Source organism: Mirounga leonina, unplaced genomic scaffold (genome assembly GCF_011800145.1).
Source record: "Mirounga leonina isolate KUSES-001 unplaced genomic scaffold, KU_Mleo_1.0 Mir_418, whole genome shotgun sequence".
Taxonomy (NCBI): domain Eukaryota; kingdom Metazoa; phylum Chordata; class Mammalia; order Carnivora; family Phocidae; genus Mirounga; species Mirounga leonina.
This window is the reverse complement of record NW_023270739.1, coordinates 7,692,512-7,718,636: the sequence shown is the minus strand read 5'-3', so window position 1 is coordinate 7,718,636 and position 26,125 is coordinate 7,692,512. Positions and strand designations below refer to the sequence as shown.

At 57.9% G+C, this 26,125-nt stretch overlaps 2 protein-coding genes across 2 annotated transcripts; both read right to left on the bottom strand.

Annotated features, from left to right (window-relative positions):
- Window positions 1-5,138: 5,138 nt before the first annotated feature.
- On the bottom strand, window positions 5,139-13,769 carry C1QTNF6 (C1q and TNF related 6). Its single transcript, XM_034987576.1, has 3 exons — window positions 13,573-13,769; window positions 10,548-10,803; window positions 5,139-7,407 (listed from the first exon to the last, which is right to left on the bottom strand). Exons 2-3 carry the CDS (start codon window positions 10,795-10,797, stop codon window positions 6,860-6,862), a joined length of 798 nt encoding a protein of 265 aa, XP_034843467.1. The 5' UTR covers window positions 10,798-10,803; window positions 13,573-13,769; the 3' UTR covers window positions 5,139-6,859.
- A 10,376-nt stretch (window positions 13,770-24,145) lies between these two features.
- On the bottom strand, window positions 24,146-25,414 carry SSTR3 (somatostatin receptor 3). The gene has a single exon (XM_034987260.1). It carries the CDS (start codon window positions 25,412-25,414, stop codon window positions 24,146-24,148), a length of 1,269 nt encoding a protein of 422 aa, XP_034843151.1.
- Between the last annotated feature and the right edge of the window lie 711 nt (window positions 25,415-26,125).

Below are 26,125 nucleotides of genomic sequence, written 5' to 3'. Positions count from 1 at the left end.
TCAGAGCTGGGAAGAGACACAGAGTTGGCCCTCGCCAGCAGGTGCCAGCAGGCCCCAGCACCCCACTGGCTGTGCCCGCCGAGGTTCAAGGCCATGAGCTCCTCCAAGACTCCCGCAAGGGGTCCTGCCCTATCACGAAACTGACCGAAAGAACTTGAGGATGCATGGCCCCTTGCGGCCATCCTCTGCGAGTAATAGTTCAGGCCCTGGACACCTGTCAGAAAGGCCTGGTTTGGACTCCTTCAGGTGCTGCCCACTGGCTAAGTCCCAAATCCCCTCCTCCCACAGCGCTCTGGGGTTGATGCTGCTATTAACATCCCCATTTTCTAGGTGAGGAAACTGAGGCACAGAGTGGTCAGGTGAGCGCCCTCATTTCTGGGTTCCATTTGGGCCCAGGCAGTGTCCCCAGCAGCCTCTGATGCACCCAGGGAAGCTCGACTCTGCCTGGGAGGGCTGGGGAGGGTTCCGGGCTGGGGTGACAGCGGTGCCCCGCGAGCTCGGAGGCCAATCAACGGGCAAGGCTGTAACTAGGGGACGCTCAGGGCCAAGGGGGGCCCCCCAAGGCTGGGAAGGCTCCCTAGGACCAAGACACCTTGGCTCAGTCAGATGCCCACATCTGGTAACGTGGCCAGAGAGCTTTGGGGAAAATGAGCCAGCCATACTTTTGACCCCTTCTCCCCCACGCGGCCCCCCCACCCAGATCCTGCTTGGGGGTTCAGCCCAGACCCTCAAGGTTCAAATGTAAATCTTGCTTCCCACAATCTTGTTCTTGGGCAGGTGTGTGTGTGTGTGTGTGTGTGTGTGTCTGTTTGTCTGTCTGTCCGTGGGTGTGGTCATGTGACCTGCTCTGGCCAATGAGAAGTAGGGAGAGGCTGCGGACGGAAAGACTGATTCCTCCTTCACCCACCCTGGGGTGACACCTACCTGGGACCCTCATCTCGCGGCCACCATCTTGTGCCTGCCATCCTGTGGCCCCGAGGGAAGCCGGAAATACGGGACAAACCCCGGTCCTTAGTGATGCTGCTGAGCTGCAGGGTTAACCAGCCCTGGAGTTGCCCTATCGTGGGATGTAAGATTATTTTTCCTTTCTTTTTTTTTTTTTAAAGATTTTACTTATTTATTTTAGAGAGAGTGAAAGAGAACGAGCAGGGAGGAGGGGCAGTGGGAGAGAGAGAGGGGGAGAAGCAGGCTTCCCCCTGAGCAGGGAGCCTGATGCGGGGCTCGATCCCAGGACCTGGAGACCATGACCTGAGCCAAAGGCAAACGCTTAACTGACCGAGCCACCCAGGCGTCCCTATTTTTCCTTTCTGATGCTTTCTGTTCAATTAGCATTCCTCGCACCCTAAAGCATCCTAATAGATACAGAAGGGACGTGTAGCAAAAACCAGAAGGAGAAAAGGATTCTTTTTCTATGTTTTAAAACAGGAAGGAGAGAGCCTGTGTGCCCAGCCGAGAGCTTTGGAAGAGGATGCACTGACTAGACACGCAGTGCCCCCCCCCCCCAACCCAGGACCCAGCATAGCCCTGGGGGGAGGCAGGCAGAGGGGAAGCAAGAGATGTATCAGTCTTGGGGTTCCTGGCTGAAGTGGATCCTGGCCCCTCCTCCCCAGCTGAGCCTGGGAGCTGCGCACAGAAGATCCCCAGCAGGTATGGGGCGTCTGAGACTCCGAGGGGCCATCCCTCTCTCCCAGGCCGGACCCTGGGGACGCGGCTGATAACCCAGGGAAGAAATGGCTCCATGTGTATTCAGGCAGAGGGGGCCGAGCTCAGACAGCCCTCTGAGGGACACAGAATTTGTGAGGTAAGCACCTGTGCAGACTGGACCGTCCATCACAAGAGGGGTGAGGACCTAGGAGGCTCTGCGGGAAAAAGCATGATTCGGCCGGTATGTGGACAGAGCCAGGAGCCCAGAGCAGTGGCACTTTGACAAACTCAGCAGGTGTCATGTGGACACGCGGGGCCAGCTGCCCTCTCCCCGCCGCCAGGATGGGGCGCTTAGGAGCAGCCCCCCTTGGACACGAGGTGAGAGAGGAGCCCCAGCTGTGGCCAAAAGCACATTTCTTCACCTTCAGCAGAATGGAAGTGCCTCATAGAAATTAAGTTTAGTGGGGAAGAAATCAAGCAAGTTCTAGATCATGTACATCTGAACTTGGGGCATCAATTCATCCTCGCCCCCCCCCGCCCCGGGGTTAATAGCAGTCAGCCAGATGAAAGACAAGGACGTCCACCCACGCCTTCACTCTCACTCTGCTCCCCCCTGCAGCAGGTCCCCTGTTTCCTCCGTGTGCCCAGACCTCAGTTACTACTTCCTCCCACCCACACCACCACCTCCAGGCCGACTTCACACCCCAGCCTGACCCTGTTCTGCGCACTTCCCGCCCCCCCGCCCCAGCCTTCCTTCCTCCTCCTGGTTTGCAGCCCAGCTGCTCCCAGGCACAGGGCTTAGCCGTGCACTCTTGACTCTTGTCTTGGAAATCCCTCCTTCCTCTCTGGCTCTCCCCTCGCGGGGCCTCACCCATAATGTTCTTGACATCTGGTTCTGATCATGTCATCCCCTCCTCCAGACGTACACGTGGCAGTATGTGGCTCCTGTGCCCGGGCCGCCTGGTGAGGCTGGCAGGAGCGGGGGGAAGCGGCAGAGGGAGCGGCATGATTCAGCCCCTGGCCGAGGACTCCGGTTCTTGTTTCCCGCTGCCCCTCGCCCCCCACCCCCAGCTCAGGGAGAGTCGTTCATCCGACAAAAGCCCTCGGAGCCCCCACCCTGTGCCAGCCTCCGCTAATGCACGGAACACCGTCACGTTCGGTGCTGAACCAAACCCGAGACTCCGAGGGACCAGGTGACAAGCCCAGCTCACACGGACCGGAAAAATAACAGCGTCTCCTGTGAGCCAGGAGCTCTTCTGAGGAAATTCGGACCCGGGGATCAGAACCCCCCTGGCCAGGCTCCAGAGTCCACACCCGCTGGTATTTGAGTACTTACTGCTTCTCTGAAACATCTCTGGCCCCTGTCACTTGACACTTTATATTTTCTGGGACAATCGGCACTAATTTCACAGTCCTCCCCATTGTTAGTCCATGGGTCCTGATCTGGGGTTCTGAAAATAGTCACCCGGTATGGCCTCAGAGACCCCCACAGGCCTCAGCAGGGCAAGAGAGGAGGGTCTTCAAATCTGATGTGACAGATAAGGATAATGAGGGGGTCCAGAGAGGCCAGATGAGTTGCCCAGCCACCCCCCAGTCCTCGGCTCCTTCAGGGGACTCCCCAGGGCAGAGCCGGCACAGGGGCCTACCTCCTGGTGCCTGGGCCTGCTCTCTTCCCATTGTCATAGAAACATCTGGTAGGAACAGCAGAGCCTGGTAGACCCTTTGCCCAAGCTGGGCTGCGCCCCCGCCCCCCCCGCACCTGCCTGCCCTCCTCCTGCCTCTCTGCTATTAAACCTCTTACCTCCTTTGAAGTCGAGTGGGAATACGGCCCTCTCCTGCAGGATGACGTCCTCAGTCCACCCTGTGTCCTCCCCTGGGCCAGCTGCCTCCGGTCTCACCCCGTACAAACCATGCTCCACCTGGCCACCAGAACAGTCTGCCTCTTCAGTTAGCTCTAACCGTGACCACGCTGCTCAGAACCCTCCAGCAACTCCCCAGCACCTACGAGGTCAAGTCCCGACTTAGCCAGACATTCGAGGCCTTTTATGTCTTGGCCCCTGCCTACCTGTCCAGCCTCAAATCCCATTCTGCCCTGTTTCTGCCACCTTTCCATTTGCATAGCATACTGGCCTCTCCCACTGCCCGGAACGTAGACTGCACTGTCCCACCTCCACCCCTTTCATCCTGCTGTCCCTTTTCCCCACATCGTGTGTCTTTCAAACTCCTATTTATCCTCTAAGGCCCTGCTCAAATGTCCCCCCTCCACTACGAAGCTTTCCTAGATCACCCTCTCTAGAATTCTCTACTCTCTTCCCCATACTCCAGTGCAATAGAGGAAGGATCGCCTGTGCGGATCCTCTTCCTAGGAAAGCTGAGGACTCCCAGATACACCCTACCCAAGCCCACAGAACAGATCCAGCCCACCCATCCAGGTAGCAGGCCCCCCAGGGACACAGCCCGGCTCAGCTCCCTGCACCAGCTCTGTCTGATCACCCTTCCCCCTCAATATTCCCTGCATTTCTCCCCCCACCCCCCGACCAAGCGATGGCAGAGTGGAGCTGAAGTCCCCCGACTTCCAGTCTAGGCTGTTTTCCATTTCGTGGGCTGCTGTTTCTCCTGGGCAACCTCTCTCTCCCCTTCCTTGTTCGCTAACATTTCAGAGGGAAATACTATTTTCCAAAATTTGTAACTGAAAGGGATTGCTGGGGTGGGGAAGGTAGCTACATGGGCTCGCTGGGGTCACCAGGACTAAGCATTGCAGATCTCCTGGGGGACATTGTCCCCACAAACCTGGTGGCAGGCTTGGGGGCCTCCAGTGTTCCAGGGCCCTTGCCCAGCCCCCACTGAGATGTTGCCTTCTGGGAGGGTCCCCATCACAAAGATCCAGAGGCTCTTACCACCCATTGGAGATACGCCACCAAGCCGAGAACTGGGCTCCTGTGGGAAAAACTGGCGCAAGCAGACCTCAGAGGCCGCCAGAACCAGGATAGAAGCATCTGCGGCAGGTCAGCTAAGACCAAGGAGGAGCTGTGTTCTGAGAGCCCTGAACTAATGTGGCCTGGAAATGTCTGTGACCTTTGGCCTCAGCTTGCAAAGGACAAACTTCAGTTCTCCTGCAGGGGCTTGGCAAGAAGCTTCAAAAGCTTTGCAGCCAAAAAAAAAAAAAGGCTTTGCTGCCTTAGCAGATCAGCAAAAACCACTTGTCCTGCCACGCAGGCGCCCCTCTCCATCCCCATTTTACAGACAAGGAAACGGAGGCTCAAATGTGCTAAAATGTGCGGGGACTGGCCTGAGGCCACAGACAGGGCGTGGCACAGCCAACTCTGAGCTGGCTCCGCTAACTTCAAGGCCTAGCAGCCCTGAGTGACCGAGGGGACCACGTGGGGTGGGGAGCACATGGAGGGGAGCCCTGCAGCGGGGGCCCCAGCAGAACCAGGACTGGCCGCCCTCCCAAGGGGGGCAGAGGGAGCCGAGCAGAAAGAACCAGCCCGAACTGCCAAAAAGACACACACACTTTAATCACTCCGGACAAGCAGGGCAGGGGCGAAGTCAGGCAAGGGGTGGCTGGATAGCACGAGCCTTCACGGCACTTGGTCAGGTCCTGCTGCCAGCCCCAGCCACTTAGCCATGAATCTGTCAGCTATGAGTGAGCACCAGAGACCACCGCCAGGGCCACCTCGGCCCGGCAGTCGGCATCAGCACCAATGGGTAGAGGCCATTTCCCTCTGGAGAGAGGTTCAGGACCCCTGGGCTAGGAGGAGAAGGCCGGAGACCGCCAGGCTGCCCCCCCGCCCCCGGAGGAGGGAGAAAGGACAGAAGGCCAGATGTCCCTTACTTGGCCTCGGTCTCGCCCAGTGCCTGTCTTGGCAACATGGCTCAGAGGAGGCTCCCCCCGCCCCGACTGACCTGCAATGTGGCCCGCTTCAGTCCCCTAGACCTGCTGAGGGGTCCAAAGCCCGGCCCACGGCCCCGGTGGCTTGTGTAAAAGCAGCATCAGGCTGGGCAGGAGCTTCCTACCCAGGCCTCAGCACCTTAACCAGGCCTGGAAAGCCAGGGACACGGGGCTGGCGAGAGGGGCCAAGGAGGGTCAGAGAGCACCTGGGGACAGACGTCAGTGTCTGAGAGTGGCTGGGAGCCTGGGAGGACGGAGGCCCAGGCACCTTTGGGAGGGTGGACTGACAGGGCGGGAAGGGGATGTGTGAAGACGGGAGGAGTCCTCGAAGGTTACTGTACTGGGCGTGTGGGGAGCTGTGGGTCTGGGCTCCCTTCCCCAAGGGCCCTCTTTACCCCCAAGCCCCTGGATCCTCCCCTCATAGCACCCTTGCCCTGACCAAGGCCCTTCTGGGGTTTGCTTTAACGAAGGTCATTGGGCAGGAAGGAAAGGAATGGACAAGGATAAAGAATACCCCCACCTTGGGGACTCTATCCCACCTTGGGGATCTGCAGGTGAGGAGGGGCCACAGTGCCTGAACGCCCAGACACAGACTTCTGTGATGAGAGCCCCGTGCATTTATCTGGGTCTGGTTTCCTGATCCTGAGTCTCCCCACCCCGGCGGACTGGGTGCTCACCAAAGGCAGGGCCTGCGTCTGATTCACCTCAGCTTCCCCAGAGCCTAACACAGAGTGAGTGCTCAGCGAGCGTTTGATGAATGAATAAGTGAACTGCGGCTGCTTAGGTGCACAAGAGAGTGACAGAGAAGGTGGAAGGAGCGCGAGGACGTGGGGGGGGGGTCCTGGAGGGATGAGAAAAGTGAAGGATGTTGGGAAGAGTCTAGAATGTTTGGAGGAGTCCAGAATGTTTAGAAAGTCTACGAATGTTGTGAAAGTTCTAGAATCTGGTTACCTAAGTGGGGTCCATAGACCAGCAGCATCAGCATCAGCCAGGAACTTCTTAGATGTGCAGAACCCCAGGCCCACTCCAGAACCAGAATCAGATTCTGCATGTTAGCCCCGTCCCCAGGTGGTTCACACCCACTTTCAAGTTTGACAGGTGCTGGTCTCAAAGGCTGGGAAAGTTCTAGAATATTTAGGTTAGAGGACCTCTTAAAGTATGTTCAAGAGAGGAGAGAGAGAGGGGTGATGGAGGGAAGGAAAGAAGAGGAAGCTCACCCAGAATGCCAGGTCCCGGGGGCCCACTTTACGGAGGGACACACCGAGGCCCTGCAGGAGGACAGCCCCCCACCAACCCGGGGCTGGGGCCGCCCTGCTGGGGGCACTAATCATCCTCGGGCTTGATGAGGTGGCCGCTGAAGGTGATGTAGGTGTCCACGTCGTCGCTGTAGACGGCGTTCTCCCGCTCGCGCTTGAAGAGGCGCACCCAGACACGGTCCCCGGGCGCCAGGGCCAGCATCACGCTCTGGCTCTGCATGATGCTGCGGTCGCTCGGCTGCGCGTACAGGATGACGGCCGCCTCCTCGTTGTGCACCACGTGCACGTACGTCTCCTTGAAGTTCCAGCTGTGTACGTTGAGGCTGAAGAAGTAGAGGCCGCGCAGCGGGGCGACGAAGCGGCCGGCGGCCAGGTCGAAGTGCCCGTCGGGGTTGACGAAGACCGTGTCGAATAGCAGCGGCTGGAAGCCCTCGCTGCTGTGGAGGGCCGTCTTGCGGCCCACCGAGAAGGCCGAGAAGCGCGTCTGGCACGGGCCGCCGGGGCTGCCTGCCTGCCCCTTGGCGCCCTTGGTGCCCTGCGGGCCGCGCTCCCCCCGGGGACCCTCGCGGCCCAGCTTCCCGGGCGTGCCCAGCAGGCCTCGGTCCCCTTTGTCACCTGTGGGGACAAGAAGGGGAAAGTCAGGGCAGGCACCCTGGCCTGCACCAAGGGAGTAGCTGTCTGCGTTTGCAGAGGGCTCCACCCTGCCACGGGAAGGAAGGCCAGAGAAGATCCAGCATTTACTGAGCACCTACTGCATGCCGGGCGTCACCTCCCTGAACGCCCCTCTGAAGAAGATACCGTGACCATCTCCGCTCACAGGAAGGTTCAGTGACTCACCCAGGGCCACACAGCTCAGGAGAAGCAGGAGAGGCAAGACTCGGGATGCTCTGTCTTCCACTCGCCTGGTCCCCTCCCCCTCCAGTGAAGGTGTGATACAGTTCCCTGGGAAGCCGGGCCCGAGGCCCAAGAGTCACTGCACCCAGCCTGACTCCAGTGGAGATGTGGGGTATGCAGGATGCACTTGGCATTCCTTTTTTTTTTTTTTAATTTTTTATTTAAATTCAATTCAGTTAACATACAGTGTATTATTCGTTTCAGGGGTAGAATTTAGTGATTCATCAGTTGCATATAACACCAGTGCTCATTACATCACGTGCCCTCCTGAATGCCCATCATCCAATCACCCCATCCTCCCACCCCCTCCCCTCCAGCAACCCTCAATTTGTTTCCCTAGAGTGAAGAGTCTCTTATGGTTTGCTTCCCTCCCTGTTTTCCTCTTATTTTATCTTTTACTTCCCTTCCCCTATGTTCATCTGTTTTGTTCCTTAAGTTCCACATATGAGTGAAATCATACGGTATTTACCTTGCTCTGACTGACTTATTTCGTTCAGCATCATACCCCCTAGTTCCATCCACATCGTTGCAAATGGCAAGAGCTCATTCTTTTTGATGGCTGGGTCACACTTTGCGTTTCTGACCCAGAGAAGGAGCCAAGGAAAATACCTCTGCCTACCTGAAGGGAAAGGCCCTGGTTAGGAACCAGGCAGCCCTTGGTTGGTGTTATGTCCCGCTGGCGCATTTCACGGTCGGGGTCTTGGTTATTTTCTCTCTGTCTTGAAGAGGATCATGTCCACCTCACAGGGGTGGTCCTGGGCTCTCAACAAAATGTCCTATGGGAGAGTGCTCTACAGACTGCAAATATGAGGCAGGAGGGTCCACCCAGTAACACTCAACCCGTTCCTGATTGCTCAGGGGTCCGGTAGCATCTAACCTCATCCTTAGGCACACCTCTCCCCAGCCTTTGTTCCAGGCTGACCTTGAACACAGGAGGAGCAGGCGACCCCCTATGTCTTGAGACCCAAATGTCTTGATCCCAAACATTTCCCTGCTGCCTGTCACACTGCCTGAACTCCCACCATTAGCCACTCCCCTTTGAGAGATCTGCACAGCCCTGTGTTTTCCCAAGGTCTCCTGTGACCAGGGCAATATTGCTGGAAGGAACAGAAAGGAAAGCATAGACCCACAGAGGACAAGCCTGGAAAGAAGCAGGGAGAAGGGGATCCACGGCTCTGCAGAGGTTTGGCCTCAATGGAGAAGGATCTCCTCATGTGCACCGCACTTTACAGTTTGCAGGGCTTTTTTTTTTTTTTTAGCAAGCATAACTTGACTTTATTGTGGTATGTCCATTCAGAGGACCTGGTCTGTTAGGATTTTGTCACAGGGGCTTCAAAACTAGGGATTTAAAGCAAACTAAGAAGAGCAACTTAATTTATGCATTCACTAGAAAGTGTCCATACTCTTGCTACAACTATAAAAGAAACTGCCTCTCTGCCCCAGCCCAGTGGGAGGGGCGTGAAGGGTGGTCCTAGAGAAGGGGTACCTTCTCCTTTATACAAACGAGGCAGCAAGCCAGGGACGGAGAGACCAGTCTGAGCCACACAGCGAGGGAGCTGAGCAGCTGGGCCTGGGACCCAGGACTCCTGACACCAGCCAGGAGCCTCCTGCCACAGCCAAGTGTCCGCCCGCCTCAGCAGGCAGCAAAGCCTGGCCCAGGGGTGTCCTCCTAAACCTGGGGTTTTAGGAAGACAGTGTGGAGAAAAGTACCTCTAGTGGCCAGGCAGCTCCTCAGCCTCAGGCAGGGGCTCTGCAAGCCTTGGGGAAGATGGGGTGCTCGAGGAAGGGAGGTGTCTCCCCCCATGAAACCTGAGGGCCAGAGGTCTCAGAAGCCAGCCGACCCCTGGCTGGAGGGTGGACTGGCCCCATGGAGACCTCAGGGATGGATCCTGGCTTCACTCCTGACAGCTGTGTGCTCCTGGGAGAGCTCCTCCCCTCTTGGAGGCTCAGTTTCCCCCTCTGCAAAGTGGGAGGAATGACCAAGTACTGACCTCTTAGGGTTGTTGGCAGCGCAACCCCAGGTGAAGGGTGTCTAGGGCCTGGCCCCAGCCCCAGCTATTCACAGCCCCCGGCAGCAGAAGCCTCTTCCTGATTTTCGAGGACAGAGGCCCGCTCTCACGGGGACAGCCCTAGTGGCTGCCCATAGGTCTCCCTGCTTCCACCCTTGTCCCCTGCCAGCCATTCTCCACAAGACATTAGAGGGATCCATTTGCAACCTCAGTGGGATCAGGTCCCTCTGCTCAAACCCTCCCCTGCTCCCCATTCCCACTCAGGGAAACCCAAGTCTGACCCGGCCCCTGTTTCATCTCCAACTTCAGCTCCTCCTCGTGCCCCCTGCTCCTTAAACACACCAGGCCCACTCCTGCCCCAGGGCCTTTGCACCTGCTGCTCATGCTCCCTGGACTACTCTTCCCCAGATATCCACATGGCTTCTCCCTCACCTGCTCAATGAACTGACACTGACGACCACCCCATTTAATATGCAACCTATCCCCGCACCTACACTCCTGATGCCCCTTACCCGGCTCGACCTTGGCACTATCATCCCATTTCTCACCATCAAACATTCTGTTTCATTAACATGGGCAATCTATTTATTTCTCACTCTCTGTCTCTCCCACGAGAACAGCAGTCGGCACTTCTGTCTGGTTTGCTCATGCTCCATCCTCAGAATTCAGAACAGTCCTGACACATAGTAGCTGCTCCATAAATGTATGAATGATAGAACGGGTCTGGGACAATTTTCTGTCTGGGTTTTTCCTGCTCCCTCCACCTCACCGGTCCCAGCCCAAGGAGAGGGCCCCACGCCCTCCCCATCCCCAGCCAGGCCAGTCTAGCCTGAGCCACGGGTGGGTACTCACCCTTCAGGATGGTGATGTTAATGTAGGGTCTGACCTCAGGCAGCAGGTATGGGAGGGCAGATGGAGAGGCCGAGGACACTGCTTCATCAGCAGGGGCCAGGGGGTCCTCAGAGTCACAGCACCGTTGACAATACGCAGGGGAACCCAAGGCCACGGCTTCCCCAGAGGAGGGCTCCTCGGTGGGGACCCCAAACACCAAGAGAGGGAGCAGGAGTGTTGCACAGAGGAGGCCCAGGGCAGCTATCCCCATGGTGACCTGGAGCAAGGAAGGAGGGGCGGAGATTCTATTTAAGGGAACATCCACACCGTGCAGATGCCCAGCACGGATGCTGCCACCAGAGCTTCAGCGCGCCTGATGTAACTCAGGGGCAGAGCGTTAGCGTCCCCATTTAACAGATGAGAAGACTGAGATCGACACAGAGAAGCAATTTCTTCAAGGTCACGAAGAGACTGGTGGCCATGCAGGGCCCACAGGCTGAGTCCCCTGGAAGCCAGTCTGCGGGGATTTCCGGCACACATAGGCCTGGGAAGGAAACCCCTCTAAAGAGAGTCACAGCCGGGAACAGACGAGGGTCCCGGGAAGCCTTTGCTGGGGTGGGCGAGGAAGATGCTCCAGCCACCCACGTGTCCTAACCAATATGACTATGAAATGCTCCCCCCCACCCCACCCCGCCCAGCTCCCTTTGGCATGTTTTCTTGTCACGTACCCCTCCGTCTCCAGCAAGCACAGGCCACTGGCGCAGCATGAGGGAGGTTAGTGGGCCCTTGGGACAAACGCAAATGATTCTGCAGGCTTGTTCTTCAGGCGAGGGGACAAGTGGCTAAGCCCATGGGCTGGCACGTGAGCACCGTAGTCCTGACAAAGATCTGGGCAAGTTCATCTATTCTAGCAGTCGGGAAGGAACATCCAGAGAAAATGCAAGGGGTTATGCACAGTGATGCTGTTACTGCATCTCTGAGAATTCAGGAGTAGGTATGCAGGACTGCAGACTGCAGCCCACTGCTAGCCTGCCTGCCTATACGGTGTCTCTGTGCAAGGCAGAAGCAGGTACCTCTCTGCGCGGACAAATTAGAAACAAAAAAAGAAAAGAAGTCATTTTCGGAGGAATGTAACACTAAGGGTGTGTAGGTTGGTAAGGGTTGTTGTCAACCCACCTCCCCCTCAGCACCTTTGTGCAGTCAACAACCCACACAGCTCAACCTTAAACAGAAGCCCCAAGGCTCTGGAGTTAATTCATTGGAAGATGGTTGTGTCAATCGTCATAGACCTACCAATCAGCTGCCAAGGGGGTAAACTGGAATTAAGGAGCAGGACTAGGAGGTCTGGAAAATTCAAAAGGATCGGAGAAGTCCAAGGGTTTATGAAGATGGGTCTTTGGCCCTGGCCAAGAGAGGTTCCAGAGTTCCAGGAGGGGGGCAGGAAGTGGCCAGGACAGCAGACACTGGGGACAGGCTGGGGCTGGGTGCGCAGGAAGCCGGGCAAAGAGCCTTTGAGGTGGTAGCAGTGTTTGGGGGCTGGCATGTTATCGCAGGATCAGAAACTCGGCTCTTGAAACCAGACTGGTTTTTACACTTCTGCGTTTCTTTGTTTATTTCCTTTTTGTTCCTTTAACATTTAGTACAATTCAAAAATATTTTTTCTGTGGTTAATATATGTAAAGTTAAAATTATTAATAAAAAAAAATGCTATTCTATCTCCACTGAGCACTGAGGCAAGGGATGGGTTTTAAAGGGCACCCCCCCACACACATACACACACACTCCACTGTGCTGGGGACTGGGTAGTAGCAGGAGTGGGGGGGCGGTGGGCAGGCAGTCCCCAAAGATACCACCCTTCTCTTAGAGGTGACCATTCCCGAGCTCCACCCTGGTCTGCTTTCCTGGTTCTGCTCAATAAGGCAGATCAACTTCTCAGAGATTAACATCCTCTCTGTCCAAGATCATCACCCTCACCCTGTGTTTGTAAATGTCGCATCTCCGTGATGTTTGAGAAGAGCAAAAATCCCCTTTTTCCTGGCCATAGATGTGACTTTATGGGAAAGGGGGAGGCCTTAGGGTTGGTCATAAGATCCCATGATAGTTTACAAGCTGTGTGACCTCGGGCTAGTAGCTTAACCTCTCTGCGCCACCTCGCTGCTCCTTGACACTTAGAAGGAGCTGAAACCACTGCCCACCTCCCAGGTTATTTGGGAGGCTCTGAATGCAGGGAAAGTGCCTGACTTGTAAGACTCTTAACACAAAGGACAGCAGAGGGAATAGTCAGTAACATTGCAATAACATTGTACGGTGACTACACTTAACAGTGGTTAGCGCTGAGTAATATATAGAATTGCCGAATGACTATGTTGCGCGCCTGAAACGAATACAACATTGTATGTCAATTACACTTCAGTCATAAACAAATAAGATTGAAAAAGTATTCCTTCCTGTGACGGACAAGGGCCCTTCCCAGTACCCGCACGGGCTGGGAAGAGCAGAATTTCGCCCAGAGGACTGGCATGGTTGGGGATGTGTCTGTTGGCGGAGGCCAGGTGGGAGTCAAAAGCTCTGAGACACAGAACTGAGACCTGGGGAGCGCAGGAAGCAGGAAGCAAAGCAGCCATGAACAAGAGTAATAATAACCACAGCCATGATCATGGACTGGCCCCGGGGGCCGGGGCCAGGCAGGGATCGAGGGTGGGGGACGGTGCCATCTGGGGTGATTTGGGGGGTCCCTGCTGCCTCCGCTCAGGAGCTGGGAGCTCTCTGGGGTGGGAGGGGGCTGGGCCTGCTGAGCTGAGCTGGTGAGTGTCGGGGCAGGGGCGGGCACAGCTGGAAAAGCAGGGCAGTCCTTCACCAGGGGCTTAGGTCTCAGCCAGCAGGAGGGAAGCGGGGAAGGAGAGCTAGAGGGGCTGGCCTGGGTCAGAGGGAGAAAGCAGAACCCAAGACGGGTCTAGGAAGAGAGGAGGGAAGAAGGGAATTCCGGGCTCTGACCCCAGCGCCTTGGGCCCTGCTGGGAGAAGTTACAGGACCTTTCATCACTCACCCTGTGTCCAGCGGCCTCCACGGTGGCTTACGGACCCCCGGCCTCTGGGCAGTCTCTGGCTCCTTGGCCCATGTCTGCCTGTTGCTGGCCCAGACCCCCAGGCCAAGCAGAAGAGGGAGGGAGAAAGGGAGGGAGAGAGGCGGAGGGAGGGCGGAGGGAGCGGGGTGAGCTGGCTTCCCACTTCCCCTCCTCCCTGCTCCTCCCCTCCAGCCTCTGGGATGATCTCCGGGAGATAAAGGGAGCCAAGGGAGCTGGGGATTTCCTTTGCTTAACTCTTTGGTGGTCCAGTGGGGTCTGGTTTGAGTCAGAGGCCCAACAGAGTCAGAGCAGGAAGGGGCCTAAGGCCCCTTGAGGTGCAGGCTAGAAAATCGAGGGAAGGGAGGGGGCAGGAGCCCCCCAAGTTGCTCAGGAAGGAGGAGGTAGCGCTAGAATCCGGGGTGAGAGGTGGGCTTGGCCTATTTGCTCTGCGTCACAGGGGCGGGATGCAGAGTGGAGAGGGCAAGGCTGCCCACTAGCTCGGGACTTGGGCCGATCCCTTGACCTCTCAGTCCCTAGGTGTCTGCAGAACTCCAGTCGCCAGCCCCCTTGTGCCAGGCACAGGGGAGGCTCAGCACATGTCGATGAGCAGGTATTACCCCCTCAGGTATCAGGTAAGGGCTGGGCAGCCAGGTCAACACCCCCCTCCCCAGTGGACGTGGAAGTCCCCATCCTCTGCCTGGAAATCTCCCCTGATGGGTCCACCCACTGGGTCTTCTGGAGCCAACCGCTCTATGAAAACGAGCCCCAAGAAGGGTCCTGCTGGCAGGAGGGCAGCCTGTGGAGTATGCCCTTGGACCTGGACGGGGTCCTGCCCAGCTTCCTTCCGTTGGTCTGTGGAGGTTTTCCAAAGCCGCAGCCCTGGGACTCTGGGGTCTGAGGCCCCCCTGTGCACAGACTGTCCCCAGTGTCCCTCCTCCTCCAGCACCCTCTCCTTCCGCACTGGCTGAGTACTTACTGCCCGGGCCAGGTCCCATCTTTGCAGGGGCTTTTGGTCCCTGAAGGGTGTTCCCATCCATTATTTCAACTAAGCCGACCCCAGCCTTGCGCTTTCCCAGGGTCACAGCCCCACAGGAAGGTGCAGTCCCCACCCCACTAGAGTCCTATGAGCATGCCTGGCCGTGGGGGGGGCAGGTAAAGTCTGTCCCCTGGGAAGAGGAAGGTGGTGACATTACTGCCCTCTGTATAGAAATGTCGAGATCTGAGGGGGATGGATTTCAGTCTGGGGCTTCAGACACCGGACCCTAGTCCCCACTCAACTGGGCAAATGTGGAGGATAGAAAAGCCCGGGCCTGTGTGTCTTTGACCACATTGGGCCTCGGTTTTTCTAGCAGTTTTGGGGATAATCAAGCAGCAGAACGTCAGGCCTGTAAGGACCCTGAGAGATGGCCTGACCCAATTACTTAATGTGACCAGTGGAGACTCTGTGACCCAGTCTCTGGGTCAAGGATAGACCCCAGTCTTTGGCTCAAGGTCACAGCAGACCGGAGTCCAAGCTGGAATGAGAGTCAGATTCTCCCAGATTCGAGGTGCGGCTCTCACTTCCCAAGCCCACTTGGAGTCTCCCCCTCACCCAGCACAGGCCTACTTAGGGGTCCAGGGGGTCCCCCAAAAAGCAGATTGAAGTACTATGGCATTGAGAAAACACCAGGGCCACACTGGCCATGCCCTCTACGTGGCCCTGCCCCAGGCAGCATTCCCAGGGCCCTGAGCCAGAGCCGCAGAGGGCGGGAGCCAAGGGGAGCCACCCTCCCCACCCTCCCCATGCTGCTGCCCCCAGGAAAAGGGCTGAGTCAGCAGCACCAGAGGGGGAGACGGCTGCCTCTGAGCCCTTTGGCTTCAAAAGCCTAGAATCAGAGGAAAAGGAGAAGGGAAGGGAAGACAGATGGGGGATGGGGGGCACAGCCTGGGGACACAGGAAGCTTATCCCATGCTGTGCCAACACTGTGCCCCATGCCACACTCAACAGCCCCTCTGCCAAAGGCCGCTCATCCCATTTAACAGGTGAGGAGGCTGAGGCCAGGAGAGGGACTGGATTTGCCAGGTTCTAGGGCCGACTCCTTTGGCTCCCAGCCAGGCTGATGCCCCAGAAAAGGGCCCCTTGTTCTCTTTGCCCAGAATAGCTGGCTGCAGGCAGGGCGGACAAGAGAGCAAGACTCAGCTATATTATACTTCAGTATTTTTCCTCTCACTCTCCCTCTGCCTAAAAATACCTTCATTTGTGCTGCATCCCTTGGTCTCCCAGCCATTCGGAGGATCTCCCCGGCTGGCCAGATAGCTTGGAGACAGAGCTCCAACCTGGGCCAGACAAAACTGGGTTATGTCTCATCTCCAGCTCCTTCTAGCCGGGTGACCTTGGGCACACTTCCTACTTCTGAGCCTTGGTGTCCCTGGGCCAGGGGGACATGAGGAGGCCAAGAGCACCTGAGCAGTCTGGTGGGATACCCAATAGGGGTACCCTCTACTGGTCACCCATCAGTGCTTCTCCATGGTTACATTCTGAATAGGGTAAGGGTATGAGCCCATTCTCCTCATGCACACCTGAGTCGGAAGCCCTGGGACCCAGGACAGCACGTCCAGAGGAGAAGATGGCCCGGGATACCCCTCATCACTCTGCAATAACCCCCATCAGCAAGGGTACAACCCCAATGTAGAAAGCCAAAACCTCGGTCACCAAGACCAGAAACCCAGGGCAGAGCCGTGTCTGCCCCCACCCACCCCCTGCCTATTGTCCCTGCTCACAAAAGACAGCTTTTACTCCCTACCAGGCTCTGTTCTGAGGTTTTTACGTGTGTTAACTCATCTAGTCCCTCAACAATTCTCTGAGGTAGGCACAAGTATTATCCCCATTTTACAGATGAGCAGAATGCGTCCCGGACTCAAAGACTCTCAGAACCAAGCTCCTAGCCACACCTAGGTTACAGCCCAGGGTTGGGGAGAGGGTATAAAAATAGTGAGTCAGTGTTTACAAAGTGCCAGGACCCCTCATTTATTTAAAAAAATAAAACGCGTGCCTGTCAAAACGTGATATAGCAAACATGATTCCTGGAGTCAGCATTGCAAGTTGTGAAAGGCAAGTCACAGATCTAATTGCTCAGGGTTGTAGCCAATTAAGAAACTAAACAAAGGAGGCCGCGAGCGCCACCTGCTGGGGAGAGCCTTCGGCCCGGCGGCTTGTGTGACCCAACCCCCCGTGCCCCCACTTCATCCCACCCGCGGCTTGTGACGCTCCCCACCCGTCCCATCCCCTTCTTCAGGAGCTAAGGGGGTAGGAGAGGGGTAGGAGAAGGATGAAGAGCCCACTGCGACCCGCTAGGGGCTGGCTGGGGCGCCCATGCACTTTTTCCAAACCCCATTCCCCACAAAGTGGCCAGAGGGTCCAATGGGACCCTCACTGTCCCAAGCAGTTCGTCCCACTTCCTCCTGCGCGGAGAACCCCAGACCTGGTTCTACGGAGCCGGGTTGTCCTGGGTGAACTTCCACCTCCAGACTCAGTTTCCCCACTTGCTTTCAACAATCCATGTCTGATCCCAAGGGTGTTAATCCGAGTTGGGAGAGTTTAATTCCATTTTACAGAAGGGGAAACTGAATCCCCAAGAGGCCCAGGGAAGGAAAGAGCCAGCAGGACTCGGGGCGTCTGCCCGCCGCCCCCGACCCCGCCCCAGAAGAACCCTGTGAACTGTTAGAGGGGAAACTGAGGCTAAAGGGAACAGGTGCAGCAACGGGCTCCCTCCCCACGGCCGACTAGTGGCAGAACCAGAATGATGAGGCCGCCAAGGCGAGTGGGGAGGCAGCAGCCAACCTCCCCGCTTCGCTGGGCAGAAGTAGGGGAGCGGTTCCCCGACCCCAGGCCCACCCGCTTCGGCCCGAGCACTGGGAAAAGACCGTTGCCGGCCGCGGGCACGCTCCTTTGACTGCCAGCCGGGCTGATGCCCCGGCAAAGCACGGCCCAGGGCTCAGCCAAACCGGACCCCGCCGCGCGGACACTCGCGGCTCTGTCCTGGCCTAGGGGCCTCTACCCGGGAAGCCCAACCCGAGGCCGCAGCGACGAGCCGCCGCGGCGCCAGGGAGGGGCCTCTGCGCGTCCAGCGCCGAGCGGAGTCCGGCAGGAGCAAGCGAGGCCGGACTCGGCCGAGCAGAGCCGAATCCTGCCAAGTGCTGCCGAGGACAACCGAGCAGAGCCGAGTCTGGCCGAGCCTGGCGGGGGCGGTCGAACACGGCCGAGTCTGACCGAGTGGAGCCGAACGTGGCCGAAGAGAGCCGAGTCCGGCCGAGCGGAGCTGCGACCAGGCGGAGGTCTCGCGGCGCCCCCTGCCGGACACAGAGCACAGCGCGGGCCCCGGCCGGAGCCAGTCTGGCTGCGACAGTCCTGTGAGGTGAGGGTAGGAAGCCCATTTTATGGATGAGGAAACTGAGGCTCCAAGCGGTTCCAAGGCTAGCCCGGAGGCCCGCAGAGCTAAGAAGTGGTGGCGCTGGGGTTGGAGCCTGATTGCGTGGCTGACAGCTCAGCTGACTGCCCCCCACGTAAACAGGCATTGTGGCTTTGCTTTGTTGTCCCCGTGATTGCTGCTATTTTACGGCCAGAGAGCAGGAGGGACCTGCGCTGTCTGATGAGCGGAGGGAAGCCGGAGCTCAGAGACAACCCCTCCTTACAGATGGAGAAACAAAGCAGGCTCCGGGCCGTGTTGACCAAATGCAGCGCAGGACTGGCCGATCGGTGTGCAAATATGACATATTTGCTGGTAATTAAAGCAGATAGCAGGGCCCGGGGCCACGTCCCACCCCTGGCCTCCCTTTCCGCACCTGTAACAAGCCGGCCACAGGGGACCTCGGCTCCTGGCTGCCTCCAGGCTGTGTTCCTGGGATGTGTGAACCAGGACCTGAGGTGTCTGGGACCCTGGAAATGCCAGGTGTGGCCCAGGCATTTTTTTTTTTTTTTTTGAAAGGATGTCCTCTGCACACACACATGCACAAGTGTTTGCCCTTCGTTCACCCCTGTGTGCACAGCAGCGAGGTCTGCCGGCCAGGCCTGTGCTGGGCTGCAGGGCTCACTGGAGGGTGGCTGAGCCTCTAGGAGGCCACGGAGTCCCCGCCGGGCCTGGGCTGCCCTCATGCCTGTCTGGTCTTCCCTGAGGACACCATCTGCCACCACCCAGTGGCCACCGAAGTGCTGGCACCTCTCCACTCCCCGCATCGCTCCTGCCACCTTGCCCCTCAGTTTCATAGTTTTTTTAAAAAAACTATAGACACTGGACTGAGGGCTGGGAAAACAGGGTTCTTGGTCCTGCTTCTGGTACCGTGACCCTGAGCAGGTGCTTGACCCTCCCTGGCCTCACCGTCCTCCGCTGTAAATGGGTATCAGAGCTATCCTCAGTGCCTGGACTGTCTTGCATGCCCCCTTTCCTGTGCATAAACTCGTTTCCTCTTTACATTCAGCGGGGCCATCATGCCTCCTGCGGAGACTTCTACCCCCCACCCGTGGAGGGATTCTTGCTTCTGTGAAAGCACGTCTCACGTTCATTGAACATAGCACCTAACGCATCAGGCACTGTGCTAAACTGTTAAGAAATATTCACTCATTTAAACCTCCCAACAATAAAGACATCTGCTCTCATCCTCTTCTCAGAGAGGAGGAGACAAAACACAGGAAGGTTAATTAACGGGCTTAAGGTCAAACAGCTAGTGAATGGATGAGCCGGGATTCAAACCCAGGCAGTTCCAGGGTCCATGTGCTTTAGAACGGGCTAGTTTATCCCTTCTCTTTACTATGACTTCCTTAGCTCCTAAAAGACAGGCCTTGCAACTTCTCTGCCTTCAGCCTTTTGCAATTGGCAGTTGCCCCCCAAAACACTTGCTGAATGAAAGAGTGAGCGGGCCAGTCCAGCAGACCACCCCCCGGAGGTCCTGGAGAGGAGGGACCGTAGTCTCTGTTTTGCACATGGGGAGCTGTGTTCGCTCGCTGGGGCTGCCGTAACCAAGTACTACAAAGTAGGTGGCTTGCAACAGAAATTCATTTGCTCCTGGTTCTGGAGGCTGGAAGTCTGAGATCAAAGAGTCAGCACAGTTGCTTCCTTCTGGAGGGCTCTGAGGACCTCCTGCCCAGCTTCCCGCGCTTGGCTGACAACATTCGGTGTCCCGGGGCTTGTAGAAGCATCCCCCAGCGTCCTGGGCTCCTGTCTGTCCAAATCTCCCTTTTGCTTAAGAACACCGGTCTCATTGGATTAGGTGCCCACCCTGCCCCAGTATGACCTCATCTTAGCTACTTTCACCTGAAGGGACCGGACTTGCAAAGAAGGTCACGTCCAGAGGACCGGAGGTTAGGACTTGAACATGAATTTGGCAAGGAGACACAACTCAACCCGCAACAGGAATTAACCCCCTACGAGGTCCTGTCTGACACAACTTCTGCCCCTCAGCTGGGCCCTACCTCTGCCTTTCCTCCTTTTCTTGACTGCGTTCCTCTGGCCTTCAGGTCTTAGCGCACACAGGTCCCTCTGCCAGGCACTCGGCTGGCTGCCCTCTGCTCCCCGTGCAGAAACCCCCCCCGTGACCCCTCCCCCATCACGCTTCCCTCCCAACTAGATAGTCATACATTTACTTGTGTGGCTGCCCAGGAACAACAAGGGCGCAGGGACTGTGTCTGTCTTCCTCCACCACACCTTCAGTCCAGGGTCAGAGCCTTGCCTACTGTCCGTGCTCAGGAAAATCTTTGTTAACTTCATGAGCTACGCCCAGAGAGGTGAAGTAAATGGCCCAAAGCTGCACAGTAGGTTTGTGACGGAGTGGGCCTCGGTCCCAGGCCTCCTGATTCAGGTCCCATAACTTTTAGGGGATGCATTTCCCCCACAGGCTTCCAGTGGTCTCACCAAGAATGTCACCAGGGCCTGCCAGTGACAGGGGGCAGTGCAAGGCCGTGGCAGGACTGTGGCCTTGTGCTACTCCTGGGAATGGCCCCCACATTCCAGCCTGGGGTTCTTGCCACCTTTAGAGTGTTTCCTTCTGTGTTTGTAGTCCTGTGGAGCCCAACTGTCACCTCCCCACGGGTTGGTGGCCTCTGTCTCCTGGAACCGCTTGTAGGTGAGGACAACCTGAAGCCTGGGACCCTGGCTTGCCCTAGCCCAGGCCCTGGAGACTCCTAGGTCCTCCCCACTGATGCTGATGCTGACGCAGGAAGTCCTGGTCCCGAGCCTGGTGGCCATGGGCTGTTGCCTGGCAACCGCCTCTGAGAGACAAGTTCGAGGTAAGGCCTTGGGTGTGAGCCACTTGAAGATCTGGAGAGGGGCAATCAGGCAGGAGGGTCATCTCCACCCCTTCCTGCCTGCCCAGGCCCCCAGCCCCAAGCCTCTCCTCACCCTACGGCTCCTGCGCTTCCAATAACCCACAGATTCCAGGCCCAAACCCCTATATAGGTTCCTTCCATCCCCCTGGCCCTCCCCCCATTGATTCAGGGTCACTGCGTGGCACACATCCAAAGGAGGCTAGAGTCACGGGGTGAAAACTGCCCCTGGAGTTTGTGAGATGGAATTCCCCTATTCATTCATTTATTGCAAGTAGTCGTAGTTACCGGACCCTGGGAACACAGTCCCTGCCCGCGGAGACAAGGCTGACGTTGGGACATGCACACGCATAAATGTGAGCGGGCACAGGCAGTGACACATGGCATGGTGGGATCCAGAGGGGGAACCCTGGCGGGGAAACCACTCCCATGGGACACTTAGCCCCCAGCAGCCCCTCTGCTCCCACCTCATGCACACCCGCCTCGGGCACAGTAGACCCTTGGTGCTAACACCCCCATGCGCGTTCACTCGCGTGGATGTGGCTGAGATGCCCAAGCCCCTGCCATGCACCCCGTGCTCACAAGCGCACACACAGTCTGTTGCTGCATGGAGCACACACACCCCTGCCTTTGGGTCAGGCCAGACTGTCCCTCACAGCGTCCCACTTTCTCCGGGGGGGGGGGGGGGGATAGGCATGTGACCCACACCTGACCAATCATCGCACTCCATCACCTTGTCTTTGGTAATTGGCCCAAGGAGCTGTCACGTGACTGAGCCAAGCCAATCAGCTTTCTGCCATGAGATCTGCTGTTGGGGCACAGGAAAAGACTCTATCTACTGCTTTGGGATCAAGATCTGTAAGGATGTAAGCTGAGGCTTGTGGGGCATCTTCCCTGCACGCTGGAGACCTAGACTCGGGAGGCCATACCCAGAGACCTAGGCATGCAGGGTTGAGAGATGAATAGAAGGAGAGACGTCATACACACACCCATCCATGCCCACCAAGCTACACACACAGCACATGGCAGAGGAACTGGCCCAGGTCACAGCTGGTGTCATGTGTCACCGTCTTTATTGACAAGAGCTGGGGCAGGAGAAGCAAAGGGTTTCCCTCAGGGGTTTTCCAGCCACCCCTGCTGAATAGGCTCACCTGTCCCAGAAATCAGGAAGGCAGGGTCAGCCAGGAAATGCTGAAATGCCGGGGGCCCTTCTTCACTCAGATCCTCCTCAGGGGAACCCCAGACTGAGGGCTGGGTCTCCAGCTCCAACATCCATACAAGGTCTGGTTTTGTGAACTTCTGAGCGGGCACACTCCCCAAACCCCACCTCTCCATCTTTGGCCTCTGCCTCCCCCCATCCCCCGAACCTGGGTCACGCACTATCCTTACACCTAAGGGCCAGAGACCGGGAGGCCACTTGATGAAGGAGCAGGTGTAGGCCAAGCCTGGCATGAGAGCTGCCTCCACTTTGTAATCTGACACCCCCACCTCTACCCATTGTATTGTGTGGGCCGGTTTGCCCAGCATGACTCATCCCCCGCCCCCGCCCCCCCCACCCCACCCCTGCCAAATCCGAGCAGGTAGGCAGACTGGGACAGCCTCCATTTTATGATGGGGAAACTGAGCCCCAGGGAAGTCCAGGCTAGGATCCTGAGGTGGGTTGAAGATCTAGGTCTTCCAACTTGCGGTTCGCGTGCTTTCCTTGAGGACTCCCCTGCCCTCTGCCGGGGTGGGGGATGGAGGGAGTTAGCTTGAGGTGCCGCTCACCCCAGGGCCGATCTCACCATGGCTCTGAGGGCTTATCTCTGGGAGAGAGTCCTTGCATGGCGGCCTCTTCTGTCCTCGCCAGCCCCCCTTGTCTTGTCTTCCCTGGGCCGCCCCACACTGTGGCCCCAGAGAATATAGAGAATGGGGAGGCCTGATCCCCGACCCGCGAGGCCCTGAGTCTCAGCTCTGTCCCTAGGCCACCGTCAAGGCGCAGCCCCTCTTACCAGCACAGACAGGCCCTCAAGGGAGCCTGCGCTGTACCTTCCAGAGCATTTGCTATCCCATCTTGACTGCATCCTTCCCTTGAGATTGATCAGACCAGGCATCCACAACCTGCTTTCAGCAATGCTGCCACCGAGCTCAGCCCAGAGGGGCTGAGGATGGCTGAGTGGTCATGGGGCAGATCTGTCCTCCACCCTCTTTCTCCTCCTTCCTCTCTTCTTTTCTCCTCCCTCTTCATCCTCCCCCTCCTCCTCTTCCTCCTTCTCCTCACCATGCTATTTAGATACTGCTTTTCCCCACCAGTCTGCCTGGCTTGGGCCCTGCCTGGGTCTCTGGGAGGGGAGGAACGCTGATGGGTGCTGCTATAAGGGGGCCCCTGGAGCCCTCAGACACCCGGAGACACCCCCCTCCCCAGCCACAGGACACAATGTGAGCTGCTTTGGGAATTGGTCAGCTGCCCTCAAAAGGGCTGAGTGGGGCTTTGAGTGGCCTAAACTTATGCAGTTTGGAGACCCTCTTTATGAAAATGAATATAAAATTCCAAGTACAAAATGAGATACGGGGCCTTGGATGGGCCCAAGTGGTAAGGGAACCTGAAGCTGGCCTGAGAGGCTTTCCTGGAAAATCCACGGCCTCTCAGGGCCAGGAACACAGGAGTCCCAGCATTGACCATCTGGGCCAAGAGGGCCTGGAGGTTATTGGGTTGTTCAGCAGGTGAGGCCTGAGGCCCAGAGAGGGGAAGAGCCGGCCAAGGCCTTGCAGCAAGTCGGGGAGAGCTGAGGTGGGGCCTGAGCAGTTTGTATCCCTCCCTGCACTGGCTAAGACTTTCTTCTACTCCTACACCAATCCCTTCCCTGCGAACCTGACTCTGAGCCCAGGAAATCCAGACTTTGGTCAGTCGCTCCGAGGGCCAAGATTCAGGCTGGTCCACCAGGATGCTCTTTCTTTGAGGGGGAAGGCCAGTCTGCACCTGTCCCCTGAACTCGGCCCCCCTCAGGAAGGCCAGCCAGTGGCGATGCCCCTCTGGACTTCTCATCCAGCAGAGCTTGTCCTGGCCGACTACTCCCATCCCTGAGTCACAGAAGAGAACACAAGGCCCAGAGAAGGAAAGGGACCTAGGCAAGGTCACCCAGCGAGTCTCAGCAGCTATGGAATCAGAGCCCAGGCCTCCAAGCATCCCATCGTGGGCCTCTGGCACCATGGACGGCCATGCCCTAGGCCCACCCACAGCCTCTGTCCTGTCCGTGGGCCCCGCGGGCCCTCCGCAGGCCCCTACAGATAGCTGACGTGCAGTGTGCCCGGCTTGTCCCCAGCCGAGGCCTCTTGCGGGAGGAACTGCTTGTCCTTGCTGGCCTTGCCGCTGGGCGGCCGCTCCTGCCTGCTGGTGCCAGGCTGCGTGATGAGGCTGACCCGGCCATTCACCTCCCGCCCCTCCCCCTGCTTCCCTGCCCCCTCCTCCCCGTCCTCCCCCCGCTCCTCCTCCTCCCCCTCCACTGTCCTCCCGGGGGGTCCGGCAGAAGGCTCCTGGCTGCGCACGCGGCGGGAGGGCCGCAGCAAGACCCTGCGGAAACCCTGCTTGAAGCGGTAGGAGAGGAAGCCGTAGAGGATGGGGTTGGCACAGCTGTTGGCATAGGGCAGCGCCACCACCAGGAAGTAGAGGCCGAAGAAGGCGGGCTCCTCGGGCAGCGGGCACACCACGTTGACGATGTTGAGCACGTAGAAGGGCATCCAGCAGAGGACAAAGAGCGCCACCACGGCCACCACCATGCGCGTGACCCTGCGCTCCGAGTGCCGCCGCCGCTGGCACGAGGGCGCCCGCACCCGCCGCCCGGCCGAGCGCACCTTGACCACGATGAGCAGGTAGCAGAGGCAGATGACCAGCAGCGGCCCGAAGAAGCCTAGGGCGGCCGTGTAGATGATGAAGCCGGCGCGCCAGGCGGCCGCCGGCTCAGGCCACTGCATGTGGCAGGTGCTCATGCCGTGGGGCACCCCTGAGAAGACCACCACGGGCAGCACCACCACCGCCGAGGCCACCCAGACGGCCACGCTCACCGTGCGGGCCACGGGCGCCGTCCGCCAGCGGGCGGAGCGGGTGGGATGCACCACGGCCAGGTAGCGATCCACACTCATGACGGTGAGGCAGAAGATGCTGGTGAACTGGTTGATGCCGTCCACGGCCATGACCAGGCGGCACATGAGGGAGCCGAAGGGCCAGTAGGACAGGGCGTTCTGGGCAGCCAGGAAGGGCAGCCCCAGCATGAAGAGCTCATCGGCCAGGGCCAGGTTGAGGATGTAGACATTGGTGACCGAAGGGCTGGCCGTATGCCTCAGGACCACGTAGATGACCAGTGAGTTGCCCAGCAGGCCCACCACGCACACCACCAGGTAGACCAGTGGGATCAGAACACCGCTGATGGCCAGCCCTGCCACACTGGGGGCTGCCGACACATTTGCCAGGGTGGCATTCAGGAGCCAGGCCGAGGAGGTGTTCCCAGGTTCCAAGGTTGTGGGCGCCAATGCAGGATAGCCAGGGGCGTCCATGGCCGTGGGGAGGGTGGTCAGCGGTCAGCTATTGGCCTGGAGGAGGAAGGACACAGCCACGTCATGGTGGATGACGGCTTGCTCTGCGACGCCCTTCCCCCATCACACTGACCTTGGAGACTTGCAGTGTGCCTGGCCAGAGTTTGACCCCAAGTGGATCACCCACCGTGATAGACTGAATGTGTCCCCCCTGCTCCCAAATTTGTATGTTAAAATGCTAACCCCCCAGAGATGGCATTAGGAGGCGGGGGCCTTCAAGAGGTGCTTATGTCTTCAGGGCGGAGCCCCCCTGAATGGGATCAGTGCCGTATAAAAGGCCCCAGAGAGCTCCCTCACTCCCGCCATAGGAGGACACAGCAAGATGACTATGAACGAGGAAGTAGGTATCACCAGACACTGAATCTGCCGGCACCGTGATCTTGGACTTCCAGCCTCCAGAACTGTGAGAGATAAATGTTGTTTATAAGCCCCCGCCCCAGGCTGTGGTATTTTGTTATAGCAGCCCCGAATGGACTAAGACGGCCACCAGCAGGTCCCAGCCCTCACATTTGAAAACCAGTGCTGAGTATCGCAGGTCTTTAACCTTGGAACTGGGTCTCTAGATGAATTGCAAAGGATCCATGAACCCCCGAAACTCTGGTGCAAGTGAATGAGTCCATGTCTTTCCTGGGCAAATCCCAGAGCTGTGATCAGGTTCCTCAGATTCTGAAC